Genomic DNA, 27499 nt, shown 5'->3' with positions numbered 1-27499 from the left:
ACGTTTTTTTATGAAATTGGCTTGTTTCTTATTTCTCTATTGATTCAAATCAATAACTTTTTGGGTAGACTTGACCTTTAAGCTGCATATTCGTACATGTTATTATATTAGCCTTCTTTTATGTTGACTGAAAAATCTATAATAATCCAAATAGTTTATTTATATTTTGTTTACTGATATCAACTTAATTAAATAAAATCAATCCTAAAAAGGATTAAGATTAATTGGTCAAATTGTAATCATATGGGCTTAGGGAATTGATATATGTCTCGTTATAATTATAAAGAGAGCAGCCAATTTTTAACGATTCACTGATGAAAGTAGCCTTTTCTATCTTTTCTCTCAAGAAAAATACAGATTAAAAGTGACGATGTCAATTATCTGAAAATAAGGTAATTAGGGTCTGAGTGATGCTTCGTTCTAAAAGTACACTTAGTATCATGCACTTCTTTATGTGTTTTCCATGTTCCAGAGTATCAAAAACTCCTTGATGTTCTTATCCAAGTATCTATGTATCTAAGTTTTCATGTAGGCATGTGCCCGTAGCCGCGTATCCACGTATCCGCGTATCCACGTATCCAAGTATCCAAGTCTCCAATAGTATCCAAGTATCCACGTATCCACGTATCCACGTATCCACGTATCCAAGTATCCAAGTATCCAATAGTATCAAAGTATCCACGTATCCACGTATCCGCGTATCCACGTATCCACGTATCCAAGTATCCAAGTATCCAAGTATCCAATAGTATCCAAGTATCCACGTATCCACGTATCCGCGTATCCACGTATCCAAGTATCCAAGTATCCAACAGTATCCAAGTATCCACGTATCCACGTATCCAAGTATCCAAGTATCCAAGTCTCCAATAGTATCCAAGTATCCACGTATCCACGTATCCGCGTATCCACGTATCCAAGTATCCGCGTATCCAAGTATCCAATAGTATCCGCGTATCCACGTATCCGCGTATCCACGTATCCACGTATCCAAGTATCCAAGTATCCAATAGTATCCAAGTATCCACGTATCCACGTATCCGCGTATCCACGTATCCAAGTATCCAAGTATCCAACAGTATCCAAGTATCCACGTATCCACGTATCCAAGTATCCAAGTATCCAAGTCTCCAATAGTATCCAAGTATCCACGTATCCACGTATCCGCGTATCCACGTATCCACGTATCCACGTATCCAAGTATCCAAGTATCCAATAGTATCCAAGTATCCACGTATCCACGTATCCGCGTATCCACGTATCCAAGTATCCAAGTATCCAACAGTATCCAAGTATCCCCGTATCCACGTATCCACGTATCCACGTATCCACGTATCCAAGTATCCAAGTATCCAATAGTATCCAAGTATCCACGTATCCATGTATTCATATCCATACATGTTTTAATATAATAGTATCCAAGTATTCTGTATCCATATATAGATATCAACGTATATCATTCCTTAAACAACATCATCAATATAATTATATACCATTGCACGTGTCCTCGATCACGCGCCCCCTCTTTGATCCCTTCATATATATCATCCCTTTTTAAGTCCTCTGATTATTATATCACCTGCCATTACTTCACTCTCTCCTACTACATCCACCACATTGGACAAGTCGTGTACTCCCTCTACGGGGCCATCCCCCCTCCCCCATCTGCCCCCTCCCCCCATCCTTTATCCATCTCCCGATCCGATTCCTGCTTGTCGCCGGGGACTCTTAATTCACTCACGAACGTAGAGGGCGACAAAACTGATATCGCACCACACCGGCAGCAGCAATTAGTAGGTAATTGCTCTTTTGTAATCGATTCATGACATTGGATTCTAAAGGTACTCCATAAAATTAAGACATTTTACATGAATGTATCTATTTCAACTTCTTCAGGCACCAGGTTCAGGCACTGTTTACATACTATACAGAATAAAGGTCTGTGCTTACAGACTAGTAGGGGATATGCAGCAAATATACCGGAAGTAAACACGAAAATACCGAACCGAATTGCTCGCGCGACCTGCCTTACAAGTACAAATGAATGAATAAATAAATCTAACTAACTTCTCAAGTAGTCTAACGTTAGATCTATTTTTCTATTCACAAAAATGTCGTCAGTAAAAAGAAGGAGGAATTCCAGGAGAGAGGATGTGGATGTGAATGAAATGTCGTACCTTGACATGATTCCGGATGTGGTGCTGATTGAAATTTTGTCTTATCTTCACGCAACTGAAGTCGCCAAAGTCACCGCTATTAGCAAACGCCTTCGTGACCTGTCTCGCACCCCGACGGGTTCCCGGTAAGCTCAGTAGCGATTCCGCTGGTTTGGAGAAGACCGCGGACTCCGTGGCATGGCCGTGCGTGCCTTGCTAAGGCTAAGCCTAAGCCTATGCCTATGGCCATATGGCGCCTTCTTAATCTTACTTTAGTTTTTACTTCACACAATCACTGCACTGAAACAGTTTTTTTTTTTGGGGGGGGGGGTGGGGGTATTTGTTTATCTCTCTCTCTCTCTTTCTTTCCAATAATATCCGCAGGCCGCATGATTAGCAGCATCATAAGCATGTTGTTAAAGAATAAGAAGTTGACGGTATGACTAGCCAGGCGGCTTCTAGAGAGTAAAAATCATTTACTAACGTAAGGTCACTCTCATACGAAGCCAGGGCTTCCGTCATATACTTTTGCGTGTACCACCAAAAAACCTGAAACTTTCGCCCCCGAGATTTCTACCTTCTTTCTAAAAGATCTAGCCCTAAATCATGTACATGGGATACAACTTCATTTCCGACATTTCTACGCTATGGATTTTATTTTTAGACAAGAATTCATCCAAAAAAAATGAGAAAAATATCATGAATAGACGGAAGAGACTTGCCCGATGTTTACGCCGCCATCTTGTTTTCTATTGTTCTTCACCCACTATACGGACGCTTGCGTCGCGTAACGTTGGGGAAGTACAATAAGATAAGAGATTATCTCCAATATCAGAGACTTTTGTAAAGAATTTGGGTATCCAATTTCAGAGACATTCCAGTTTTGGAGTCCAATTTCCTTTGTTTACATTTGCTGCAAAAGGATTACCTTGGCGGCAAATAAAAATGTGATAAGCAGATTCCTCATGAAAAATTACCCCTTTTCACCGTCTACTTTAAAAATTCACCGTCTACTTTTATTTTGATAAGGAATTTTTTTGTCAATCACACAAAAAAAATGGGCTTCTGACCTCAGTGAGACAAAATTTTGGGTGGAAAAAATCATACTTTTGTTGGTGTTGTTTCTTTTGTCCTTTTGCAAAGCAAGTCTCCAATGTGGGAGATTGTCTCCCCTATTAGAGAGAGTCTCCCATATTGGCCGTGCGCCTCTACTGATATTGGTCTAACCTTTAGTACCATGCTTACCTGTGGCTGTGCGGATCCATGTCATGACCATGATTTTTGTTTTTTAATTTTAGAAGGGGATGTCCAAGAAAAGAAAAAGATCAATACTACATTACAAAAAACAGTCCCAAATAGATCCCTAGCCCTGAGGTTTTTTGTCTCCAAAAAAATTTGAAAAGTATATAAGTTAGTCATTGTCAGAATGTCAGTCAAAAATGGAGGGTTGTTTGTCCAAAAAACTTGATAGCCTGGGTGACGAGCAAAAGAAAAACACAAAAAATAGTTAAAGGACAAGATTATCGCTCCCAATTGGTTGCATTTTACCGGGTCATTCTTTTTTCCTAATTTTATGAAATGTGATTTTTGCGTTTATACTTGAGGAGTTTCAAGCATTTATTATCCAGGCTTAATTTGTTCTCAGTCAACTTTTTGGATGATCAATACTCTCTCCATGGGATTTTTTTTTCTGATTTCCTCTATAGGATTAATTACTCATATGTGTGATATTTTATGGATTTTAATGTTGTGCCTATTTTCACAATTGTCTTTGTATCTTTTGAAAAAATGTGTATAGTGAGCAATTTAGCCACCGGCAGCTACATGTACATCCAGTTTGAAATAAACCATGAATAATAATATCATACTGTTCTGTCTTGCAGTCGCATCAACCTGTCTCAGTGCCTTCACATCACGTTTGAGGGGTTGCAGGAGTACTTCCGGCCCATCACACGAGTGATGACTGGAGCTTTAGACTTGAGCCAGAACCCCTGGATACCAGCAAAGTCCTTTGATAGACTCACCCATTTCATGGTCAATATCACATCTTTGGATATTACTGGCTGCTGCATTAGTGTACCGGTATGTACCCTTTGGTGTATTTTTGTGAGACAGTGTGAGTTTTAATCAGTTGTGAATCCAGGGGGGGGGGGCACATCCGGCCTGTGACCCCCCCCTTTGGAGAGTCATCAAAATTTTTTATGTAAATATGCTGTTCTAATTCAAGTGTGCCCCCCCCTTTGAAAGACACAGCATATATTTTTAATGGGAATATGTCGTTCATGCTTATGTGAGGCCTTTTTTTTTAGGGGGGGCTTGTCAAATTTTCCTCGGAAAAATCCCCCCCTCCCTTTTGGAAACTCCTGGGTCTGCCCCTGACCAGTTTCAATTTATTTCAACCATAGAATATAATAAAATATAACATGATATAATACATCAAGAATCAAACAAGTAGTGACTAGTGGTTACATGTAAGTTTATTTCATCCCAACAATAAACTGCAAAAATGTGTAATTTTTTAAATAAAAATACCTTCTCATTTTCTACAAATGAATTCTAGCAGTATGTGCTATGACTTTACATTGAGGTGCATTGCTTTGAAGCTCAACAATAAAAGCTGCATAATGACTTGATATTTAAAGTCACTTCTGGGTATCATTTTAAAAGACTTGATATGATAACAAATGCACAAATTTTATAACAAATTAAAAGAAATGGGGCCCTGTTATTGATGAGTGTCAGTGAATGTCCCATATGTCTCAAGATTAAGTTTGTACGCTGTATGTTTTGTATGAAATGACTTTAAACCATGATCTGCACAAAGAACACCTGAAACATACATATATTGCTATTTTGATTAACTTTGAGTTTTTGTTCACAAACCTGCAACAAATCAGTCAAAAAATTAGAAAACGACACTTTAATACAGCATGCATTTTAGATGTTGATTTTGCTGGCTTTCCATAGATTGGTTGGTTGAATGGATCAATCGTAACACTTTGTAAGACGAGGCCCTGATCTCAACAAGGCAGTGACAATAAGTTAATCAAAATAAAGTGTTATTGGGTGTTACAAGAAAGTTAAGTTGCAACTGAACGCAATTAAATAAACACAAATGAATGACAGACCTGCTTGTAATCACTTACACTTGAATTTTGGTACTAACACTTGATTAAGAAGTGAACATGACTTTCTTGCAACGCCAGAAAGGTCTCATCGTGGCAGAGACGATAAATTCTTTTTCATCCATTTCAGTGTCTGAACAAGATCCTTTGCAAGGCAACCAAACTCCACACTCTAGCCTTAACTGATCGAGGCTTCCATTTCATTACATCTTCCGAAGAGGGATCATCCAAGAAGGGTTCCTTCACCAAGAAAAGCCTCCAAACTCTCTCGAGAATCAGGCATCTTACCATAGCCTTCTTGATGTGCAGTGAAGACCTATCCCTGGTAGTCCACTGCCCTAGGCTGGAAGCCCTAAGGATTGATCTGCATGTTCATCAAATGCCATTCAAACTCAGCGCCTGTTATTGTTCCCTTGAAAACCTGCCACGTAAGTTTCTTCAAATGGCAGGGGGGGGGGGGGGGGAGTCCATGGAGCCAAGGGTCCACGAAGCTTATTTTCTATTTTTGTATTTTCTTAATATATCAAGATATATGTTTACGTCATATGAGGTATAGCCTACTTGTACTGTAAACTGATATATTTTTTAAATATTTTGTAATTCATCTTGACTTCTGCTTGTTTTCTGTCTCCTCTTACTACTTCTCATCTTCTTTTTCTCCTTCTCCTCCACCATCTTATTTGTCTTCTCCCAAATGTCATCTAGTTTTATTTTGCAATTTCCCACTAAAACACTCTTTTAGGGTTTCATATATTTATCTTTTCTTCCTCTGTTATCTCCCTCTTCTTTATCCTTCATCTTATTCTACTCCAACTCCATCTTAATGAATGATCATTTAGTTTTGCATTTTCCCAATTAAACACTCCAAATGATTTGATTTCTTGTTTTGTTTTATTTTACTCTTTATTTTCTTCCTCTATTCTCTCCTTGCTTTCCTCTTCATCTTCTACTTAATCTCAGTAAATTCTCATCTAGTGTTATATTGCTATTTCTCAGTGAAAGAAACTCACACTACAGTACTGGATTAAGGCTTCATATTTGTTCAGAAATATTTGTATTTTCTTCTTGTGATATCTTCCAATTTCTCAATATTCATATTTGTATCTTTATAGCCGAGCACTTTTGTAATTTGAGGAGGTTTACTCAAACGAATGTACACTCCATCATGCACCCGCATGTAACAAACCACATGGGCAGTATCATTACAGCGTCATTGGTGAGAATTACTTTGATTGTGTGTATGGTAGGGGGTCCTAAAGCTATGCACCACTCATTGCGCATGCAATTTCAATAGCAAAATGCGCACTGTGTGTGTTTGTGGAATTGTGACTGCAGTGTGACGAACGATTCCTATTCAAATTTTCTACAGAGGCTGCAATAAATCACTAGCTGCAGAGAAAACCAGCAATCATTTTGGATTTTGGAGTTATATTCACTTTTCTTTCATCTTTTTCTAGAATAATATGAACCTATTTTAGAAATTGAGGCACAGGAAATGATATTTCTTTGCATGTAAATCGATTGCATAGCTTTTTGACCCCCCTCTAACATCGGGCAGCGAAATCAAGAGGTGTTCTGAAAACACAGCAGGATTAATTATTGATTCTTGTGATATTTTCATCTTGGTTAAGGATCTTAAAAATCCTTACCACAAATTAGTGAAAGATAATTTGTTCAAATATTAAAATTGGCATAGTTTTTATCATTTGTAAACAATTTGCATAGCTTTAGGTCACCCCATGAAAATGATAGTTTAGTATACAACATTCGAATAGTACTTGTGTGCGGCCGACGTGGTCTAGTGGTTATGACTCTCATCTTTCAATCAGAGGGACGTGGGTTTGAATCACAACCATGGTAAGTTTTCCTTCAGCAAGAAATTTACCCACATTGGGCTGCACTCAACCCAGGTGAGGTGAATGGTTACCCGACAGGATTTAATCCTTAAATGTACCAAGTGCCTTTAACAGCTGGAGCTACAGCCGGGTCAGTTTATAGTGCGCCTATGAATAGCCAACTAGATAATCGGCGCCTCATTAATGCTATCATTATTATTATTATCATTACTTTATAAAATGTTTCAAAGCACTGCATACTATTTAACTACTAACCTGACCCCACGCTAACAAATGCAGGGAAATTCTTCCTACGATGTACCCATTTTCTACACCAGGTTAGAGAGTGGCGAATGTAGATTAACGCCTTGCCAAAGATCGTGTATGCTTTAGTGGAATACTAACCCCAGAGCTTGTGGTTGTGCAGTAGGATATGGGTATTTTTAACAATTCTTAAAAATATCTGTGTAAGATAAGAAATACTCTGATTACATGTACTTTCTTAACTCATTGAGTGCTTCGTGCACGCTACGTATCCTACTATAACATGCCACACTCGTGCTCGCACGCCTACTATTGATTGCTTTGTGCTTGCATTGTTTCCTACCCTCGCCTGCTTCGTGCATGACTGCGCACATTCGGAATTACAATCATTGTTACGCCGTTTTGCGTTGTATTGCGCATCGCATGCACGCCGTAATTAGCACTATTGTGTGCAGTGCGAACTCTGCTTTCTGACAGATCAACTTACGCGGTTTACATTCGACTTTTTCGAGTATTTCTACATTTTTTACAAGATATGGCTCCGCCTCCGAGAGGGAAGAGACCTAGGTTTTTTTATCCATACAAAACACTCCACAAAATGGAACTACTTGATACAACTCATATTTTAGCGGTAAAGATAATAACCAATCCATATAAAGAGGACACCATTATTAAGGGTAATGAAATTTCCTACAACTTTACTACACAATATTTTGTGGATAAACTAATCGTTAGAGAGTTACAAGCAATTGTAATCATGACTATTGAAAGGAGTGAATACGACTCGCGATCCCAAAATCAATGTGGCACAGGGGGGTTTTGTGGCTGGCACAGGGAATTAGCATCGGATTAGCACTGTGGCGTTGGGTTAGTAGTGTGTATGGCATGTTAAGAGTTAAAGGACGATATGTGGCTTGTATCAAAATGTTGAAATTGTAATAAATATATGATAATGGGTTCACCTATCAAGATATGGTAAACAATTGAGGTTTTAATGTGTCCAAGACAATCAAAATTAACAGATTCCTATAAATGTTTAAAACACAGTTATTGTTCTAATTACTCTAAGCCAACTCGCTAGGTTTCCAGAGTGAGGCTGAATGTAAAAATGGCATCCCTGTTTCTTAATCTCATCTCCATTCTTGAAAAGCTGTAAAAAGTGGTGTGTTAGTATTACTTGACAATCGGGGTTGGAAATAATTTTTATTTTTTAGGAGCTATTTTTCTTTTCCACATTGGGGCGATTGCAGAATTGTTAGGGCTATTTCTTTCATTTGAATGGCTAACTTCTTAGGGTGAAAAGAATTATTTTGCAGTAAAAACAAATATTATTCTTCTGCCAGCGGTGAAATTCTGCTTTTCTAAACACTCTTGAATATCGTTTGGAACAGATCTTGGGGTGACTCTAGAAAGAATGGTTACCCTAAAGCATGCATTTTGGGGGGATTTTAGGGGGTGATTAGGGCTGTCATGAGAATGATATCGCCCAAAACCCTCATGTACTTCCTACACTGTGACAATGTGTGACATTTATTGGGGGACAATACACAGCCATATTGTGTTTGTTACATCTGGGAGTAATGAAATATCTATAAGATATGCAGTACCATGCAATGAGATGGACAGTGGTAAAAATGAGTGATAATAACCCCTGCCATGAAATACCTTTTTTTTCCATGGTCTTGCTCTCGTTGCAGCTACGTGGGACGAAATTCACAAAGCTGTTCCTCCCAACATATCTAACTGAGAATGAGGATATCGCTGAAATCAATAAAATGAACAATTCTTGGTCATCAAGCCTCAGCCATGCAGACCTCCCATTTGAGCTGAAGGGACCTGTGCCCTCCCTACGCTACCTACGAACAGACTACCTCCGGTTTAAGAACGTGGAAGATCTTAAACAGTTCCCAAACCTTCAGTATCTCTTCTTGTCACCGGAAGCAGATGGAAAGGTAACAGTTACTGGGTACTATTTTCTGTCTTGCACTATTTTGCCTCTTTCTTCTCTTCCTCTTGCTCATTTCCTCCTCCCCTCCTCATCCTTCCTATTCTTCCACTCCCTCTTGCTCCTCCTCGCTCCTGTTTGCTCCTTCTTCCTTTGCTCCTCCTTCCTCCTCCCCTCCTCCTTTCTATTCCTTCACTCCCTCTTGCTCCTCCTTGCCCCTCCTCCTTCCTGTTCCTTTGCTCCTCCTTCCTCCTCCTTTCCTCCTTCCTCCTCCTTGCTCCTCCTTCCCTTCCTCCTCTTGCTCCTTTTCCTCCCCCTCCCCTCCTTCATATTCCTTCACTCCCTCTTGCTCCTCCTCCTTGCCCCTCTTCCTTCCTGTTCCTTGCTCCTGCTTGCTCCTTCCTTTGCTCCTCCTTCCTCCTCCTTTGCTCCTTCTTTCCTCCTCCTTCCTCCTTGCTCCTCCTCCTTCCCTTCCTCCTCTTGCTCCTTTATCTCCTCCTTCCTATTCCTTCACACCCTCTTGCTCCCCATCCAACTATGAGGTGTTGTGGCTTAAAAAACATTGTATTAATGAAATATAAATAATGATAATAATGATAAAAGTAATGATGATAATAATAAAAATTGTATATTTTCCCAGGGTAGACACTTCAGGTCCAAAAAATGTTCTCCCAGGGGGGCCCTGCTATTGTTAAATGTTGCACATTGTTTGTTATTTTGAAATTGTAATTTGGGTTGTTTATTTTCAGTTGGTCTAATGCTACATGTAATTCTTCCAATCACCAAGTTGCCTACTAGTATCATTTGATTTATCATCAGTTCGTCTACTATCCACGTTGTCTTATTGCCATTTCGTCCACTCACCATTTTGTCTAATAACCAGTTGGTCCAATAGCCATTTCATCCATATACCATTTGGTCAAACTGAACTAAGTGTTAATGAGGTGAAATGAATGAAAATAAAATGGATATTAGACCAACTGGTTATGAGACGAAATAGTCATAGATGAACTGGTGATTAGACTAAGTGATGATTGGACCAAATGGTTATTGGTCCAAATGGTCGTTAGATGAAATGTCGATGGACGAAATGGCATTAGACCAAATGAAGGTAGACCATGCGGGTGAGTGGACAAATTGGCAATAGACGAATTGGCAATTTACCATGTGGGTCCTTTTATATGATTAAAGATCAAGTTCACCCCAGAAAATGTTGATTTGAATCAATAGAGAAAAATCAAACAAGCATAATGCTGAAAATGTCATCAAAATCGGATGTAAAATAAGAAAGTTATGACATTTTAAAGTTTCGCTTATTTTTCACAAAACAGTTATATGCACAACTCAGTGACATGCAAATGAGAGAGTCGATGATGTCCATCACTCACTATTTCTTTTGTTTTTATTGTTTGAATTATATAATATTTCAATTTTTACAAATTTTACTGAACCATACGATGTTATAACAATGGGAATACCACATGTTCAGGGAGGAATAAAACTTTGTCTCAAAGTACAATGAGGAGAAAATCATAATAATTCATATAATAAAATACAACATAAATAGTGAGTGAGTGATGTCATCAGTCCCCTCATCTGCATACCGACCAGGATGTGCATATAACTGTTTTAAGAAACTAAGCGAAACTTAAAAATGTCATAACTTTCTTATTTTACATCCCATTTTGATGATATTTTCTGTGTTATGCTTGTTGTTATGCTTGTTGGATTTCTCTCTTCTTATTCAAATCAACTTTTTGCTAGGGTGGACTTGTCCTTTAACTGATATCTAATCTTTCATGTGACCAGTGGTAACAAATAGGCAAAGTGTTTGTAAAGAATATGTTCCAAGTGGCTCTGGAAGAGGTATATTGCTGAGAAATGAGCAAAATATACATGGAATTTCATCTAGTGTCAGGTATTTTTCCAAGCAATATTAACTGTCCCACATATATGTTATTTCTCTTAGTGATCATAAGTGTTGTCAGTTTGCAGCTAAGTTTTCATGATTTCACAAAGATAAGAGTATGTCAATATACCAGATCTAGATCTATGATAATAGGATGACAACTAACCTTGATTTTTAAGACTTTCACATGAAATGATTATTTGCTGCAAATACATTCTTTCACCTTTAATTGTACGAATCATTGTTCTTTAAACAGTTGGAGTTTAAATTAGATCTACTTCCTATCTTAGCTGATTCTTGCCCTCACCTTATTGGACTGTGCTTACCTGATACTCACATTCATCCCAAGGCTTCTGATGACCCGGTTGCTATGATACTTGGACGATTCAAAAGTAAGCTTATTGATTGATACTTGTATTATCCTTTTAAAAAAAGTCTGGGCTAGTTTGGCACGTGACGAAACCGTGGGCTTATTCAATTTTCCCGTCCCTCAGATATATTTTTGTTCAAATGAAAGTTGTAAAAGTAAGCTTATTGATGTTTGTATTAACCCTCAATTACCATCTCAACTTTGAAAGTTTATGGATCTGATTCATGAAACTTGGACATAAGAGTAATAAAGTATCACTGAACATCATGTGCGAGTTTCAGGTCACATGATCAAGGTCAAAGGTCAATGAACTTTGGCCATGGTGAGGTATTTGTTGAATTAACAACATAACTCTGTAAGTTTATTGGTCTAGTTAATAGAACTTTGACATAAGAGTAATCAAGTACCAATGAACATCCTGTGCGAATTTCAGGTCACATGACTAAGGTCAATGGACTTTGGCCATGTTGGGGGTATTTGTTGAATAACCTTCATAACTCTGAAAGTGTATGGATCTAGTTCATAAAACTTGGACATAAGAGTAATCAAGTATCACTGAACATCTCATGCGAGTTTCAGGTCACATGATCAAAGTCAAAAGTTGTCTCAGGTCATTGAACTTTGGCCATTTTGGAGGTAATTATTAGATTGCTGTGATAACTTTCAAAGTTTAAAGATATAGTTTATAAAATGTGGGTATAGGGGTAATCAAGTATCACTGACAAGTCTTAGGTCTTATAATCAAGGTCAAATGTCATTTATTGTCAATGAACGTAGTATTTTATCATTATATGAATGGTGTTTTTTTTTAATAATTATTTTATAGTACATGTAGTTTTCAAAGTCAGCACTGCTGCTATATTGAATCACGCCATGCAGGTGAGACAGCCAGAGGCGCTCCACTTGTTTTATATATAGTTTTATGGTAAATACTATTAACTGGGCTTGTTTAGACCAACGTCTGTGATGTAATATCCAATTTTGAGCAATTGATTTCCTTTGCAAAGCAAACGTTGTTTTCTATATCATGCTTATTGATGCATGAAAGAACAACCCACAAGTGTAGTCACTTTGTTTTGACTTAAAGAGGCTCTTCAGTGAGAAATTAATGGGAGAAGTATGCATATTTTGGAACTTGGGTTCCATAGAATAATCATGCTATAGACACCGACTTATTGCCCATTCTTTCAAAAGTTTGGGTGATGAGAAATCAGTCAAGCAGCTTATCATATGGAAAAAAATTATGAGTGATGCTTGCAAACCAGGCCTTGAGCATATTACATAATCGCCGCCAGTATATCTGGGAAAAGAAAGTGATGGAAATTGGTATAGATTGAGGAACCAGAATTCACTTTGAACAATAAATTCCTGATGCGTGTTGTTAAACGTGAAATTAAAATCATGAGACCTGGTTAAAATGTTATTGGGTCAAATGGTTATTGAAAACTTAGAAAACAAGTGAATTACACTCCTGAATTTAGTAGAATTCTTACTACTGTCCAAATTTTTATCACAATAGTAGTTTTGGGCTTGCATGACGGACAGATGATAATGCGTAAGCCTTTTGCAAAGACTGCATAATTTATTTCCCCATGATTTGGCAATCACATGTTCCTTAAATCTATTGTTAAACTCCGCCAACCCAAGTTTGAAGGGGGTATATATAGGAATCAGTGTACGGTTGGTAGGGAAATTGAGTTGCCATGGTAACAGCATATGATATGCCCCAAATTAGTTTAAAAATCTTGCGGTTAGTACTTCTTCATCATTCAGTTTTCAACCAATTCTTATGAAATTGGACTCGCACATTGGCCTTTAGGTAAAGATGTGCAGGACACATATTTCCATGTGTTGGAAATTGTGTTGTCATGGTAACAACATAAAAAAATAGACAAAAATCTTGCTGGTAGAACTACTTCATCTGTTTTTATCCAATTCTCATGATATTTGGCTCGCACATAGGTCTTGGGGTAATACTAGGCAAGGCATGTTTTTTCCATGTGTTGGAAAATATTGCCATGGTAACAGCGGGCATATTAATCACCTTCATTAATAGTTCTAGTTATAATTTCTTTCTATATTTACCGGTATATATTTGCAGAGTTACAGCATCTATCTATATCTCCCTGTGCCTTCCAGATACATAATCAGGCCAACCATTCAATGTAAGTAATTGTTGCCTATTCAAATCTTTAAATTGCCGCTTCTTTATAATAATAATCACAACATCATATTTTACCCAGGGTAGCCACATCAGTTCTGAATATTGTTCTCCCAGTGGGCCATGTTTAACATGATTATGTTATTATTACCCCGGCTTTAGCACGGCTACCTTGATTAGGTGCTCAAGCGTTCAAGGAATTTCTTCTTACCGGGTACCCATTCACCTCACAATGTGGTAAATTTCTTGCGGAAGGAAAGCACGCCATGGCTGGTAATTGAACCCACGTCCCTCAGATTGAGCGACCAGAGTCTTAAATACTAGACCACTATGCCCCCACTTTTTCTTTTTTCCTTAGGTCTGATTCCACAGGGACTAGTTCTAGATCAGTGACACACCCTTTGCTCCTGCGACAATTGCTCCGAGCTTAATTTCGGCTAAGATGTAGGGCTAGGGTTATGGTCGCAATATGATTTCAGCTTTCGTTTCGAGTAGGATATATTGCTAAATCCAGGGTTGAAGTTGGTTATCGATTCGTTTGGAGCAATTTTCGCAAGAGCAATTGTCATGGAACTCCAAGATCAATTTGGTCTAAATGCTGCTTAGCCGAAAAGCCATTTTTGTCTAATTTCCAGTTCGGCTACACACATTTCATCTTGTATTTACCTGGTCTAATGCTAGTCTATATGAGTAGTGACTGTTAATGAACGAAATTTGTATTTGACAATGTGCAAGTTAATAGCTAGATGAAGTTTAAGTTAGATCACTGGCTGCTAAAATCTTGGGATTGGGTGTGGTTGGGAGTCTTTAGATCTTTATCTTTCTAGACAACGAAATAGCTTACAGTTCCATATCATCATCATTTTTGTTCCTCCCTTATTATCACTCAAGATGTGGTTTACTTTTTCTTGTTCTTCATGATATTCTAGTCTTTGTTTTACAATTGCCTTGTTTTTTCCTGATTTGTTTGTGTAGTTTTGACACCAAGGAAGACATCGCCGAGAAGAATACAGCACCAACGAGCGTAAGTATGTCGTGATTAATTCACATCAATTTGGAACTACGATTTATTTGGGGATTGTATGCACTTGGTCTAGCAGCAGATGGTCTAAATCTCAGACCTTCACCAGCCATAAAAAAATAAATGGGGGTGGAGGGTGGATTTGTCGAGGGGGTGGAGTTAAATTGACGCCCCCCACCCCCCCCCCCCCCCCCCCCCCCCCCCCCCCGTTTATTACGGGTTAAATCTTTCTTCACAATCAAAGGATCTTCTATCTGAAATACAAGTAAAGTCCAAGATTTTTGGTGATGTAGCCTTTGGGGAAATGGCACCAAAAGAAAGGAATGGCTCATTGGTATTTTTGTTATGTTTTGTTCACTTTAGACCCAAACAGTTCCATTCTTTGGCACTAAGACTAATGATATCCTTCTGACAATGTGTACATTTTAACCCTAAGAAGACTGGTGGGGGGGGCTGTTTCAGCCCCCTTACATTTTATCGCGATTAATTCGCCGCACAAAATATTTTTACCAGTTGCTCACTGACTTTATCCTCCAAATCTCGTGCAGCTTTTGAGACCAAAATTGCGACCCCCAGGCACTCGTTTCCGAAATTACGGAACATTTTGTAAGTGCATGCAGACCCAAAATTGCTCAAAAACATGAATTTGTGTACAAATCCAATGCAAATAGTGTTTTAGCCAAAATTTCTTAATGTATCATTATTTTCCTTTAAAATCAATTAATTTCATCTTGTTTATGGTCAAAATAAAGTACCCGACAATTTCCATTAAAAACAATAGAAACAAAAAGTCCGAAAACAAGGAATTACATAAGAAATTTAGAAAGCAATATAATACAGCTGTACATAAGAAAATGAATGTGATATAGACATTTTTGTTTAGTACATTTGATCAGATTCCTATAAAGAGTCTGTGAACCAAAGATTAGCATTTAAGGAGCATTATTCTTTAATTAGAGCAATTTTTTTATTTTATGCATGAATTAGCATAATTGATTAACAATGAGATATTTTGCAGAATTTGATCTGATAGTTTTGTAGATTATCCCATGGGTAAGATGCGTGCCAATTTTCGTCGCCATCGTGCAATCGATGGCCGAGATTATATCCTTAGGCGTCGAAATAGCCCAGTTTATTTAAGGTTAAAACACACATAGATTTGTTATCAAAAGTTTGGTTGCTGTCTGTAGAAGACATATAAATGTTCCAACTGACAATTGTGGTGTTTCTTTTCTTTTAATGTTTATAATAGAATGAGAGCCCAGCTGAATTATTGAAGGACATATCTGGACTGGTAAAAGCCTGCCCTTTTCTAACGGAACTAGAACTGATCTATCCACAAACAAAGATCATCTTCATATCAAACGGTTCAAGGTAAGGTACCCTTGAATTGCAAAAAAACAATGTTCAGACTTGATGCTAGAATCGTTTTTCTTCCTATTTGTCTTATAAGCTAGTTTCTCTAAGAATTGCTGCCCTCAAGCCTTGAGTGCTATGTTTCCAATATTTGGAAAAGTCTTGGCACTTTTCAAAATTAGTAAAATTGATTTTAAAAGATTTTCTCAACCTTTAATACAGTAATTTTAAATATGAAAATGTGTTTGCTGGCATTTGAAGTTGCTGAAATCCAGGGACCTGGACCCCTGGCCTCTGCTTCTCCCAATCTGGCATTCAGTGGCCTATGCAGGATTTTTGATAGGGGGGGGATGGTTCAAGTTTGAATTTTAGGTCGTTTCCCCAAACACTAATTTGACCAGCAAAAAAAAAAAAAAAAAGGTCTTCAACATTTTTTAGTGGGGGAGGTATCAAAAAAATTAGGGGGGGGGGGGGGAGTTGGACACCTGTACCCCCCCCCTGCATACACCACTGCTGGCATTTCCAAATGTTGGGAGGTATGTGGTTGTAGATTAGGATTAGAACATGTGAGGTGAGATCAAATGCGATAGAGACTACAAACCAATTGGCGATTCAACATCCGTCGTTCCAATGGCCTATGTGCAATTGTATGATTATCATAACTTTTTATGAACTATATTTTTATTAAACAGTGCACCAGTTTGCAGCAAGGAGTCTACAGAGACGGTACCTACCGATACCTCACTCTCTGCTATAGGGAACCTCAAGTTTCTCCAAAGACTAACAATTGGTGGCGCTCTAGGGATCCGTCATGGCGGAGGCTTCTTGAGGATATTCAAGGAATGTCGTCAGCTCTACTTCCTGTCCCTGGCAGACATTGGACTTAGTGGGCAGTGTACGTGGATGCCAGCTTTCTGCGAAGCCCTGCGGTATGCATCATCACTGCGGGATTTAAGGTAATGTCAGATCAAATTAATCCTATAACAGCCAGGTTATGTGGACCCCTCTCACAGCCGGAGGGGGATGGATTCCGCCCTCAATTGAGATCTTGGCCTTCGATCGCGCGAGCGCTGCGAAAATTTGCACAGTGGTAGTGTGCGAAAATTTGCACAGTGGTAGTGTGCGATAAAATCTACAAGGCTGTGTGGTTGATTTTTTTTTAAGAATAAGATTTTTTATTCAATATATTAATTATGCTGATTTCTGCATGAAATTATTTTTCATTCACAGACTCCTTGTAGGATCCCGATCAAATGTACTTTAGAAAAAATTTGTTATTGCAATTTTTTCTTATGTATTTTATTGCTTTTTTAATTTCTTATTTCTTTGTTTTTCGACGTTTTGTTTTTTATTGTTTTTTCAATGGAAATTGTTGCAGACTTAATTCTGATTATAATCAAGACAAAGTTAATAATGACTTTTTAAGATATGAGCTGCGAGGTCCTGTTTGTCACCTGTGTCTGTGATATGATATGAAAATGAAGCCCAGAAAAAAAACCTGCCTGAAAATAATCATTCAATCCTTCAAAAAAATCTGTAAAGTAACCAGAAACACCATCTTAATTTCATCTAAAAAACTAACATGTGTTATATTAATCTTTCCATACCAGGAGATTTAGTTAATGATGATTTTTTTCCATAAAAGATACCTTGAAAATGTCTGTACAATTTTTAAATTATTTTTTTAAATTTTTGTCTCACCTGCATAGCAGAGTGAGACTATAGGCGCCGCTTTTCCGACGGCGGCGGCGGCGTCAACACCAAATCTTAACCGAAGGTTAAGTTTTTGAAATGACAATATTACTTAGAAAGTATATGAACCTAGTTCATGAAACTTGGCCATAAGGTTAATCAAGTATTACTGAACATCCTGCCTGAGTTTCATGTCACATGACCAAGGTCAAAGGTCATTTAGGGTCAATGAACTTAGACCATGTTGGGGGAATCAACATCAAAATCTTAACCTAAGGTTAAGTTTTTGAAATGACAATATTACTGAGAAAATATATGGACCTAGTTCATGAAACTTAGACATAAGGTTAATCAAGTATTACTGAACATCCTGTGCAAGTTTCAGGTCACATGATTAAGGTCAAAGGTCATTTAGGGTCAATGAACTTTGGCCAAATTGGGGGTATTTGTTGAATTACCATCATAACTTTGAAAGTATATTGGTCTAGTTCATAAAAATTGGACATAAAAGTAATCAAGTATCACCAAACATCCTGTGCGCATTTCAGGTCACATGACCAAGGTCAAAGGTCAATGAACTTTGGCCATAATGGGGGTATCTGTTGAATTACCATCATAACTTTGAAAGTTTATAGATCTGACTCATGAAACTTGGACATAAGAGTAATCAAGTATCACTGAACATCCTGTGCAAGTTTTAGGTCACATGTTCAAGGTCAAAGGTCATGTAAGGTCAATGAACTTTGGCCATGTTGGGGGTATTTGTTGAATTACCATCATATCTCTAAGTGTATTGGTCTATTTCATAAAACGTGTACATAAGAGTAACCAAGTATCACTGAACATCTTGTGCAAGTTATAGTAGTTTTCAAAGTCAGCACTGCTGCTACATTGAATCGCATGATGCAGGTGAGACCGCCAGAGGCATTCCACTTGTTGTTTTCCTTGATGTTTCTTCATCCATTATTATGAACAATTTTAAATACAACATACATGTAAATCAAAGTTCAGTGTCTTTTTTTAATATTACCGTTTTATTGTTAACCTATGCTTTTAAGGCCTATTTAAAACCCCTCTTTCTCCCTTGAATTTGCAAGGCAATATCTACTGGAGAAAAGTAAAAATTGTGAAGGGAGATAATTATATAATTATGACTGGCAAAAATATTCATTTTTTTTCATTCAAAGAATCATTATAAACCAAACAAGAAGTAGTTCCATAGCAGAGAAACAAATAAATGATTTTCAGTTTTGGATATCTCGACACTGTGTTCTACTCTTTTTTAAAAATAATTTATGTGACCAATACTAAGTTAGCACCTCGTACATCGATGCTCAGGATTTTCTATTTACAAGACTTCTGTAATGTTTATTAAATGCATTTAATGAATATTTTGTTATCAGGGTGGAACACCAAAACCTGGAGTTGTCAACACAGTTACAGCTTGCTTTACAGAACTGCAAGAGATTGAGAAGGCTTTTCTTGCACTCACAGAAAAGAAGGTAAGTCACAACATCCCCCCCCCCCCCCCCCGCAAACATAAACTCTGTTTGCCGTAGTCCCGCCAACCATAATAAAACCTGCCAAATTTCTAATTTTTTATTTCAAATTTTGCTTTAAACTAAGATGTGCCCACAAAGGTTTATATCCAATTCATCCAATTGCCAACTCGTTTACTATCATTTGGTCCATTCAGTCTAATAACCAGTTGATCCAATAGCCATTTAGTCCATATACCATTTGGTCTAATTGGAATAAGTGTTAAATTGTGCAAAATGAATGAAAATTAAATGGATATTAGACCAACTGGTTATGAGAAGAAATGGTCATAGACGAAATGGTGATTAGAAAAAGTGTTGTTTGGACCAAATGGTTGTTAGACGAAATATTGATGGACGGAATGGCATTAGACTAAATGTGGTGAATGGATGAGTTGGTAGTAGAGGAATTGGCAATTTACCCACACAAAATCTAACTTTCATCAATCTTTCTTCTTTTTATTGATTGTAAATTTTAGTTTACAAATGAAATTCATATAAATTTGCAAATTGCACGGTAGAACTCAGTGTTGTGATGAGAGGACTTTTATGCCTGACTGACCCTCGATCTCAACAATCTATGAGCTTTCATATCATGTTATATAAAACTGACAGTCCTACCCTAATCTTTGCTGCAAATAAACATTGTTTTTTTGGACCAAAGAAGACAATGGACATGGTAATTGAAAAATTTTGTGACTCTCCACATCATAACATTTCACTTCAAAAGGTCAAAAGATGGTAGGGACAACAAATTGTGATGTTTTTTTTCTGAGGAGGACCTTGAAATGTGATATGGGCTGTGCAAGAACTGTTTATTGATTAAGGAGCGTTGTGGCCCAGTGGATAAGTCTTCTGACTTTGAAACAGAGGGTCGTGGGTTTGAATCCCAGCCATGGTGTAATTTCCTTCAGCAAGAAATTTGTCCACATTGTGATGCACTCATCCCAGGTGAGGTGATTGGGTACCGGTAGGATTAATTCCTTGAATGCATGAGCGCTGAAAGTTAGCTCAAGCTAAAGCCGGGTTAATAATAATAATAAACAATGCGCCTCGGAATAGAATATTTCTAGATAGATGGCGCTATATAAATACCTACTATTATTATTACTATGATTATTATTGATATTATTCTAATCACTTTACAAATTTACTTTTGATTCTGTGTAGGATCCAGAAGTCGAAGGGTGGGAACATCTATTGGCCGCAATGTGGGAGGTTTCTAGATTTGCTACGCACCTGTCCCGACCTCCATCTACTGGCCGTGTTTTCTGCAGATCCTAAGACTATGACGAGACTTGGGACGGATGAGAGCAGGTAATTGTGATAGTAGTAATGGAAGTAGGTCATGGAAATGGTAGTAGTAGTATGAGTAGAAGAGGTAGTAGTAGTAGTAGTAGTAGTAGTAGTAGTAATGGTAGTAGCATGGAAGTGGTAGTAGTATTATTAGTAGAAGTAGTAGTAGTAGTAGTAGTAGTAGTAGTAGTAGTAGTAGTAGTAGTAGTAGTAGTAATGGTAGTAGCGTGGAAGTGGTAGTAGTAGTAATAGTAGTAGTAGTAGTAGTAGTAGTAGTAGTAGTAGTAGTAGTAGTAGTAGTAGTAGTAGTAGTAGTAGTAGTAGTAGAAGTAGTAGTAGTAGTAGTAGAAGTAGTAGTATTAGTCGTAGTAGTAGTAGTAGTATTAGTCGTAGTAGTAGTAGTAGTAGTAGTAGTAGCAATAGTAGCAGTAGTAGTAGTAATAGTATTAGAATAGTACTGTTTGTCATAGTAAAAGTAGAAGTGCAGCAGTATTAATGGTAGTAAAAGTAGTAGGTAGCAGTACTAGTAGTAGTAGTACTAGTAGTAGTAGAAGAAGTAGTAGTAGAAGTAGTAGTAGTAGTATTGTAGGGGTGGTAGTAAAAGTAGTTATAATAGTAGTAGTAGTAGTAGTAGTAGTAGTAGTAGTAGTAGTAGTAGTAGTAGTAGTAGCAATAGTAGCAGTAGTAGTAGTAATAGTATTAGAATAGTACTGTTTGTCATAGTAAAAGTAGAAGTGCAGCAGTATTAATGGTAGTAAAAGTAGTAGGTAGCAGTACTAGTAGTAGTAGTACTAGTAGTAGTAGAAGAAGTAGTAGTAGAAGTAGTAGTAGTAGTATTGTAGGGGTGGTAGTAAAAGTAGTTGTAATAGTAGTAGTAGTAGTAGTAGTAGTAGTAGTAGTAGTAGTAGTAGTAGTAGTAGCAATAGTAGCAGTAGTAGTAGTAATAGTATTAGAATAGTACTGTTTGTCATAGTAAAAGTAGAAGTGCAGCAGTATTAATGGTAGTAAAAGTAGTAGGTAGCAGTACTAGTAGTAGTAGTACTAGTAGTAGTAGAAGAAGTAGTAGTAGTAGTATTGTAGGGGTGGTAGTAAAAGTAGTTGTAATAGTAGTAGTATTAGTAAGTCAGAGAAGAAGTGGTATGAGTAGAAGAAGTCGTAAAGCGTTGTGGTCCAGTGGATTAGTGACTTTAAACAGAGGGTTGTGTGTTCAAATCCCAGCCATGGAGTAATTTTCTTCCGCAAGATATCTATCCACATTGTGCTGCACTCATCCCAGGTGAGGTAAATGGGTACCTTTCAGGAAGGTATTAATTCCTTGAAATGCATGTGCACTGTAAATGATTATGGTACCATGCTAAAGCCAGGTTTATGATATCCAAGTCCATTTGAAGAGCATAGAGACATCTTATATCATAACAAGAAGTGAAGCGGTTCTGACTATATCGCCTTGTAATCAGAGGGTCGTGTGTTCAAATCCCACCATGGCCTAGCACCCTTTGACAAAGTGTCAATCCACTCTTTGCCACACTCCACCCTGGTGCTAATTGGGTACCAGTAGGAAACGATCATCATCATGGTTTGGTTAGGAAGTGTGTGCCTAACAGGCTGCAAAAAAGGTATAATAGCAATAATAAGCAGTTCTTGTGTAGCACATATCACATGAATATAACATCTCTGTGCTTCCAAAGGACTTGGATATCATAAGCTCATCCGGCCCGAAGGGCCAGATGAGCTTATGCTGTGGCGTGGCGTCCGTCGTCCGTCCACAATTTCAAAATGCTTCTTCTTCGCCATTTCAAGTCAGATTTCAATTCTGTTTGCTTTATATGATAGCACTAGGTGGGGGATTCTTAACAGAATTTTGAAACTCATTTAATATGCTAATTTATGCGCATTTTTCAAAATTCACTAAAAATGCTTCTTCTTTATTTATTGACCGATTTTGAATTTTTTGCTTCCATCTGGTAGAGATTTAATGAGGTTCACCAAACTTCTTCACAGAATTTTGAAATTTTCAGTAGAAAATTATGTATGCTAATTTATGCGAAATGTATTCATAAATCACAGAAAATGCCTCTTTATTTGTTGACTGAATTTCAAAATGCTTCTTCTTTGTCATTTCAAGTCTGATTTCAATTCTGTTTGCTTTATATGATAGCATTAGGTAGGGGATTCAAAACTTCTACACAGAATTTTGAAACTCATTAAATATGCTAATTTATGTGCATTTTTCAAAATTCACAAAAAATGCTTCTTCTTTATTTATTGACCGATTTTGAATTTTTTGCTTCCATCTGGTAGAGCTTTATGAAGTTCACCAAACTTCTTCACAGAATTTTGAAATTTTCAGTAGAAAATTATGTATGCTAATTTATGCGAAATATATTCATAAATTACAGAAAATGCCTCTTCTTCTTTATTTGTTGACCGATTTTGATTTTTTTTCCATCTGGTAGAGCTGCATAAGGTTCACCAAACTTGTACACAAAATTTTGAAATTTTGTCCAGAAAATTATTTATGCTAATTTATGCAAAGTTTATTCATAAATTACAAAAAACGTTTTTTCTTCTTCATTTATTGATCGATTTCAATTTTGTTTGCTTTATATGATAACATTAGGTAGGGGATTCAAAACTTCTACACAGAATTTTGAAGCTCATTAAATATGCTAATTTATGTGTATTTTTAAAAATTCACATAAAATGCTTCTTCTTTTTTAATTGTTGACCAATTTTGATTTTTTTTTCTTCCATCTGGTAGAACTTAATGAGGTTCACCAAACTTCTACACAGAATTTTGAAATTTTCAGTAGAAAATTATTTGTGCTAATTTATGCGATAAGTTTATTCATAAATCACAAAAAACGTTTTTTCTTCTTCATTTATTGATCAATTTCAATATATGATAGCTCGAGGTGGAGATACAAAATTTCAACACAGAATTTTGAAACTCATTAAATATGTTAATTTATTCATATATTTTCAAAACTCACAAAAAGTAATTATTGATTTTGATTATTTTTGTTCCATCTGAGAGCTCCATGAGGTTCACCAAGGTTCTACACAGAGTTTAGAAATTTTGACTAGAAAATTATTTATGCTTACCGGTAATTTATATGAAATTTATTCATAGATCACAAAAAATGCTTCTATGTCATTTCTTCATCAATTTCAATTCTATATCCTGAATTTATGTCACCAATGTAATTCACTACAGTGTTAACTGGGCTGAAATTAAAATTGTGTTAAATCTCGTTGCGAGATGCCGGATGAGCTCCACATCATTGATGTGCTAGTTACCCTGGCTTTAGCGTGGTGGCTGTAATTACTTTCAGCGCACACGCATTTCAAGGAATTAATACCTACAGGGTACCTATTTACCTCACCTGGGTTGAGTGCAGCACACTGTGGATGAATTCCTTGCTGAAGAACACTATGCCATGGCTGGGATTTGAACCCATGACCCTCTGTTTCAAAGTCAAGAGACTAATCCACTGGGCCACAACACTCTTCTGAATCCAGTTACATGATTGTGCTTTGAGTAGTTGTAGATTGATACCGCGCTTTATAAAAAGCCAATTATTGTTATTATTATTAAGAACTGTTCATTGTAATGGTTATTATCATTATGATAAAGATGACTTTTCTATCGATATGTTGCTTTTTTTAGGTTGAAGAAGAGCAGACTGGAAGCCTTCTTTGGATTGTCTTTCCCACAGTGCCGACATAATCTTCGTTTCGACAACATCAACTGGCGAGAGTTTGTGGTATTTGGACATCATGTGTGTGACCCACCGAGAGTTATTGTCATGTGATCTGATAGGGCCCTTGTCATACAAAGAGTTATGACCGATCCAATCGATCACAACTCTGGGAAGCCAGCGATGCCAGCATCCACAGTGCGTACATCCGTTATTGAAATTAATTTTCAAATACTCGTACATGCATCACTGTCTTGAACAATCAACATACTCTTCATTGTTTCCAAGGAGACATTGGCCCATATTCCGAAGTAGAGTTTAAACTCAGGTTTAAAGTTGTGGTTTACGTATGGATAGCCAATTGTTACATAAATCACTAACAGTAGAGATACATGTATCTTATTTCAGATCATTTGGCTCTCATATCATTCATAATTGTCTAGGAAGTATAAATAGATGATTGTCTTCGCCATCTATGAATCAGGAAAGAGCCCAGTAAAAATAAGAAACACACTTTTGGCTTCCCATAATTTTAGCACAGAGCTAGACCATGGTCTAAGTTAAACATGACTTCAGAATAAGGGCCATTGTGTACATTTCCTTTATGAAGAAATATGACATTGATTGATTTCCATAGTTCAGACTGATCAGGGCCTCGTCTTACAAAGAGTTGCGATTGATCTGACCAATCACAACTATGGAAAGCCAGCAAAGTCAACATATGAAATATGTTTGTTAAAAAAATTCTTGATATGAATGTATATCCATAAATTCATTGATTTCTTGACAGTTTGGTGTGTCATTTGTTAACAAAGGACATTTTGCAAATTTCCTATAAAAAATGATGACACTGATGGATTTCCATAGAGTTACGATTGATTGGATCAATCATAATTTGCTGTAAGACAGGTACTTGGTGTTTGTGGTGCTCTTCAATGCCAGAGAGACGGAGCAAGGGGCTACGTGCTGGGAATCTTCTGATCTCCACATAAGGAAAGGTTTCCAGTTACTTTTCCTGTATGAGTGAATTGTGCATGCTACGCAAACAGCTGCATGCAGTACATGGTTAATGAATTATTCATGAGTTCTGTGGCACAATACCCCACTCGAAACGATCTGCACGCTCTACCCTCGCAAACCTGAAATAGAAGATTTTAGAAAAAGTGTGAGAGAATGACATCAACTCCCTCACTTAGATATTCATAGAGAATGGTGAGGAAATGCATTCCCACAAATATATAGAATTTCATAAACTATCATGATGTTCTTATTTTATTCAATTTTCGTTGTTTTTGCACCATTCTGTAGGCAAAATATTGTCTTCTGAAATTATATTAATTCTGGGCCCCGTCTTACAAAGAGTTGATGCAACCTCTAAAACAATTGAACTCAGTTACATTTTTTATTTTGCTGGTTCAAAATATCAAAAATAGAAGTAGCCCTGCCAGGATAAAATCTCTGTGAAATGTAGTTCCAATCAAAATCTTTATTTTTAAATCGGTTGGCTTATAATGGTAGATAATGGTAGAGACAAGAATTTCCATGGGTATATTGCAGTTGCAGATAAGAAATGTGTTCCATAACAACTGTGAGTAGGCATTCACAATATTTATATTAACTCAATGACAACTGTCAATCCATTATCAGGATTTGCATTCAGTGAAAGTTTTATATAACACTAACAGAAATATCTTCCAACTCAATGCTTAAGGTAAACAAATACTGTAAATTGCTTTTCACACTGCATTTCCTTAACCCCGGACTATCCTTAACCCCATACTATCTTTTTTTCGATTCACACTGTCTTTCTTAACCCCATACTATCTGCTCAGCCGGGGATAATGCATTAACCCCGGACTATCCCTCAACTCATGAATATTGATGATTTTACCATACAGAGCGTGATTAACGTGCAATTCGACTTCCGTGATTGGCTAAATGCTTAGCCCCACATTCCTTAGCCCTGTTCGTTTTCACACTGCATTCTCTTAGCACCGCAATTGTGGTGCTAGCACCACAATAAGCCGGCTAACCCTGCTTTTTTGCAGGGCCAGATAGTACCGTACTATTTACCGTGCTAGCCCACTTTGCTAAAAAGTAGTGTGAAAACGAAGTGGGCTAAGCTTAACCTTGGGAAATTGGTGGGGCTAAGACCCCCCCTTAGCCCCACCAATTTCCCAGGGTTAAGGAAAAAAAGTGCATTGTGAAAAGCATATTAGTGTGCTAATATTCCTTTAAAAGAAAATTATCTTTCAATGTGATGGATAAAAGTCATAGGAGTGTTGCTGCAGGTACAGGTGAACTTTTTTTAGTTAACAGGCCTTCTAATAGGTCTGTTATTCACCTTAGTCGGTGCAATTTTCTAGACCAGGGGGTGTTTCACAAAGATTTAAGTCTGACTTAGAGTCTCACTTAAATGCTTACGCGTACATGATAATCTTATGTAGTGTGCATCCTCTTGGCATAATCTGACCAATGTGGTCAAGCCTTTTATATATCAGGCATTTAAGTGCCATTCTAAGTCATGCTTAAATCTTTGCGAAACACCCCCTGGGGCTGTAAACTAAACAGATATGCTTAATATTTAATATTAGTTTTATCTGTTTGTACACGATATGTCAAATACTTACAGTTATGCTCAATTGTGCAATCAATTGTATCTTTTATGTTACAGAGTCTTTATTAGTTATAAACATGTGTTACAACCTCTTTTTAGTCGAATCGCTCTTAAGTGGTACACTGTAAAAACTGTGGTGTTAAAACTGACACCAGTTGGTTCTAATCGAGGACCACGCCCTGAGGTGTTAAAATCACACCCTAGAGATTGAACATAACACCAAAGAGTGTAAATGTAACAACCAAAGGTACTGTATAACACCTATAGCTGTTAAACTAACACTAAACTGGTGTGGTCCTCTATGTACACCGGTTAACGCCACAGTCTTTGCTGTGTACATATTTCTGTGGACCCAAAAGATTTGACTTCAGCAGAGTTACCTTTGACTGAAATCATGGCATTGATCATGAGTAGATTTACACACTTGATAAACCATTTGCCTGGCAAAAAGTGTTCTACTCTGCTGATTTTCATCATTTGTTATAAATGAAATGAATACATGAATGAATGGAT

The 27499-nt window shown here is 37.2% G+C and overlaps 1 protein-coding gene across 1 annotated transcript; it reads left to right on the top strand.

The window, feature by feature from the left end:
* The first annotated feature begins 1948 nt into the window (after positions 1 to 1948).
* On the top strand, positions 1949 to 27499 carry LOC129266358 (F-box/LRR-repeat protein 18-like). Its single transcript, XM_064103519.1, has 13 exons — positions 1949 to 2302; positions 4040 to 4238; positions 5412 to 5709; positions 6394 to 6497; positions 9078 to 9332; positions 11491 to 11626; positions 13706 to 13769; positions 14741 to 14789; positions 16039 to 16160; positions 16835 to 17098; positions 19238 to 19336; positions 20543 to 20689; positions 24339 to 27499. Exons 1-13 carry the CDS (start codon positions 2112 to 2114, stop codon positions 24481 to 24483), a joined length of 2073 nt encoding a protein of 690 aa, XP_063959589.1. The 5' UTR covers positions 1949 to 2111; the 3' UTR covers positions 24484 to 27499.

Source organism: Lytechinus pictus, chromosome 8, assembly GCF_037042905.1.
Source record: "Lytechinus pictus isolate F3 Inbred chromosome 8, Lp3.0, whole genome shotgun sequence".
Classification (NCBI taxonomy): Eukaryota; Metazoa; Echinodermata; class Echinoidea; order Temnopleuroida; family Toxopneustidae; genus Lytechinus; species Lytechinus pictus.
Note: the sequence above shows the minus strand (reverse complement) of the source record. Positions and strands in the feature narration are given on the sequence as shown.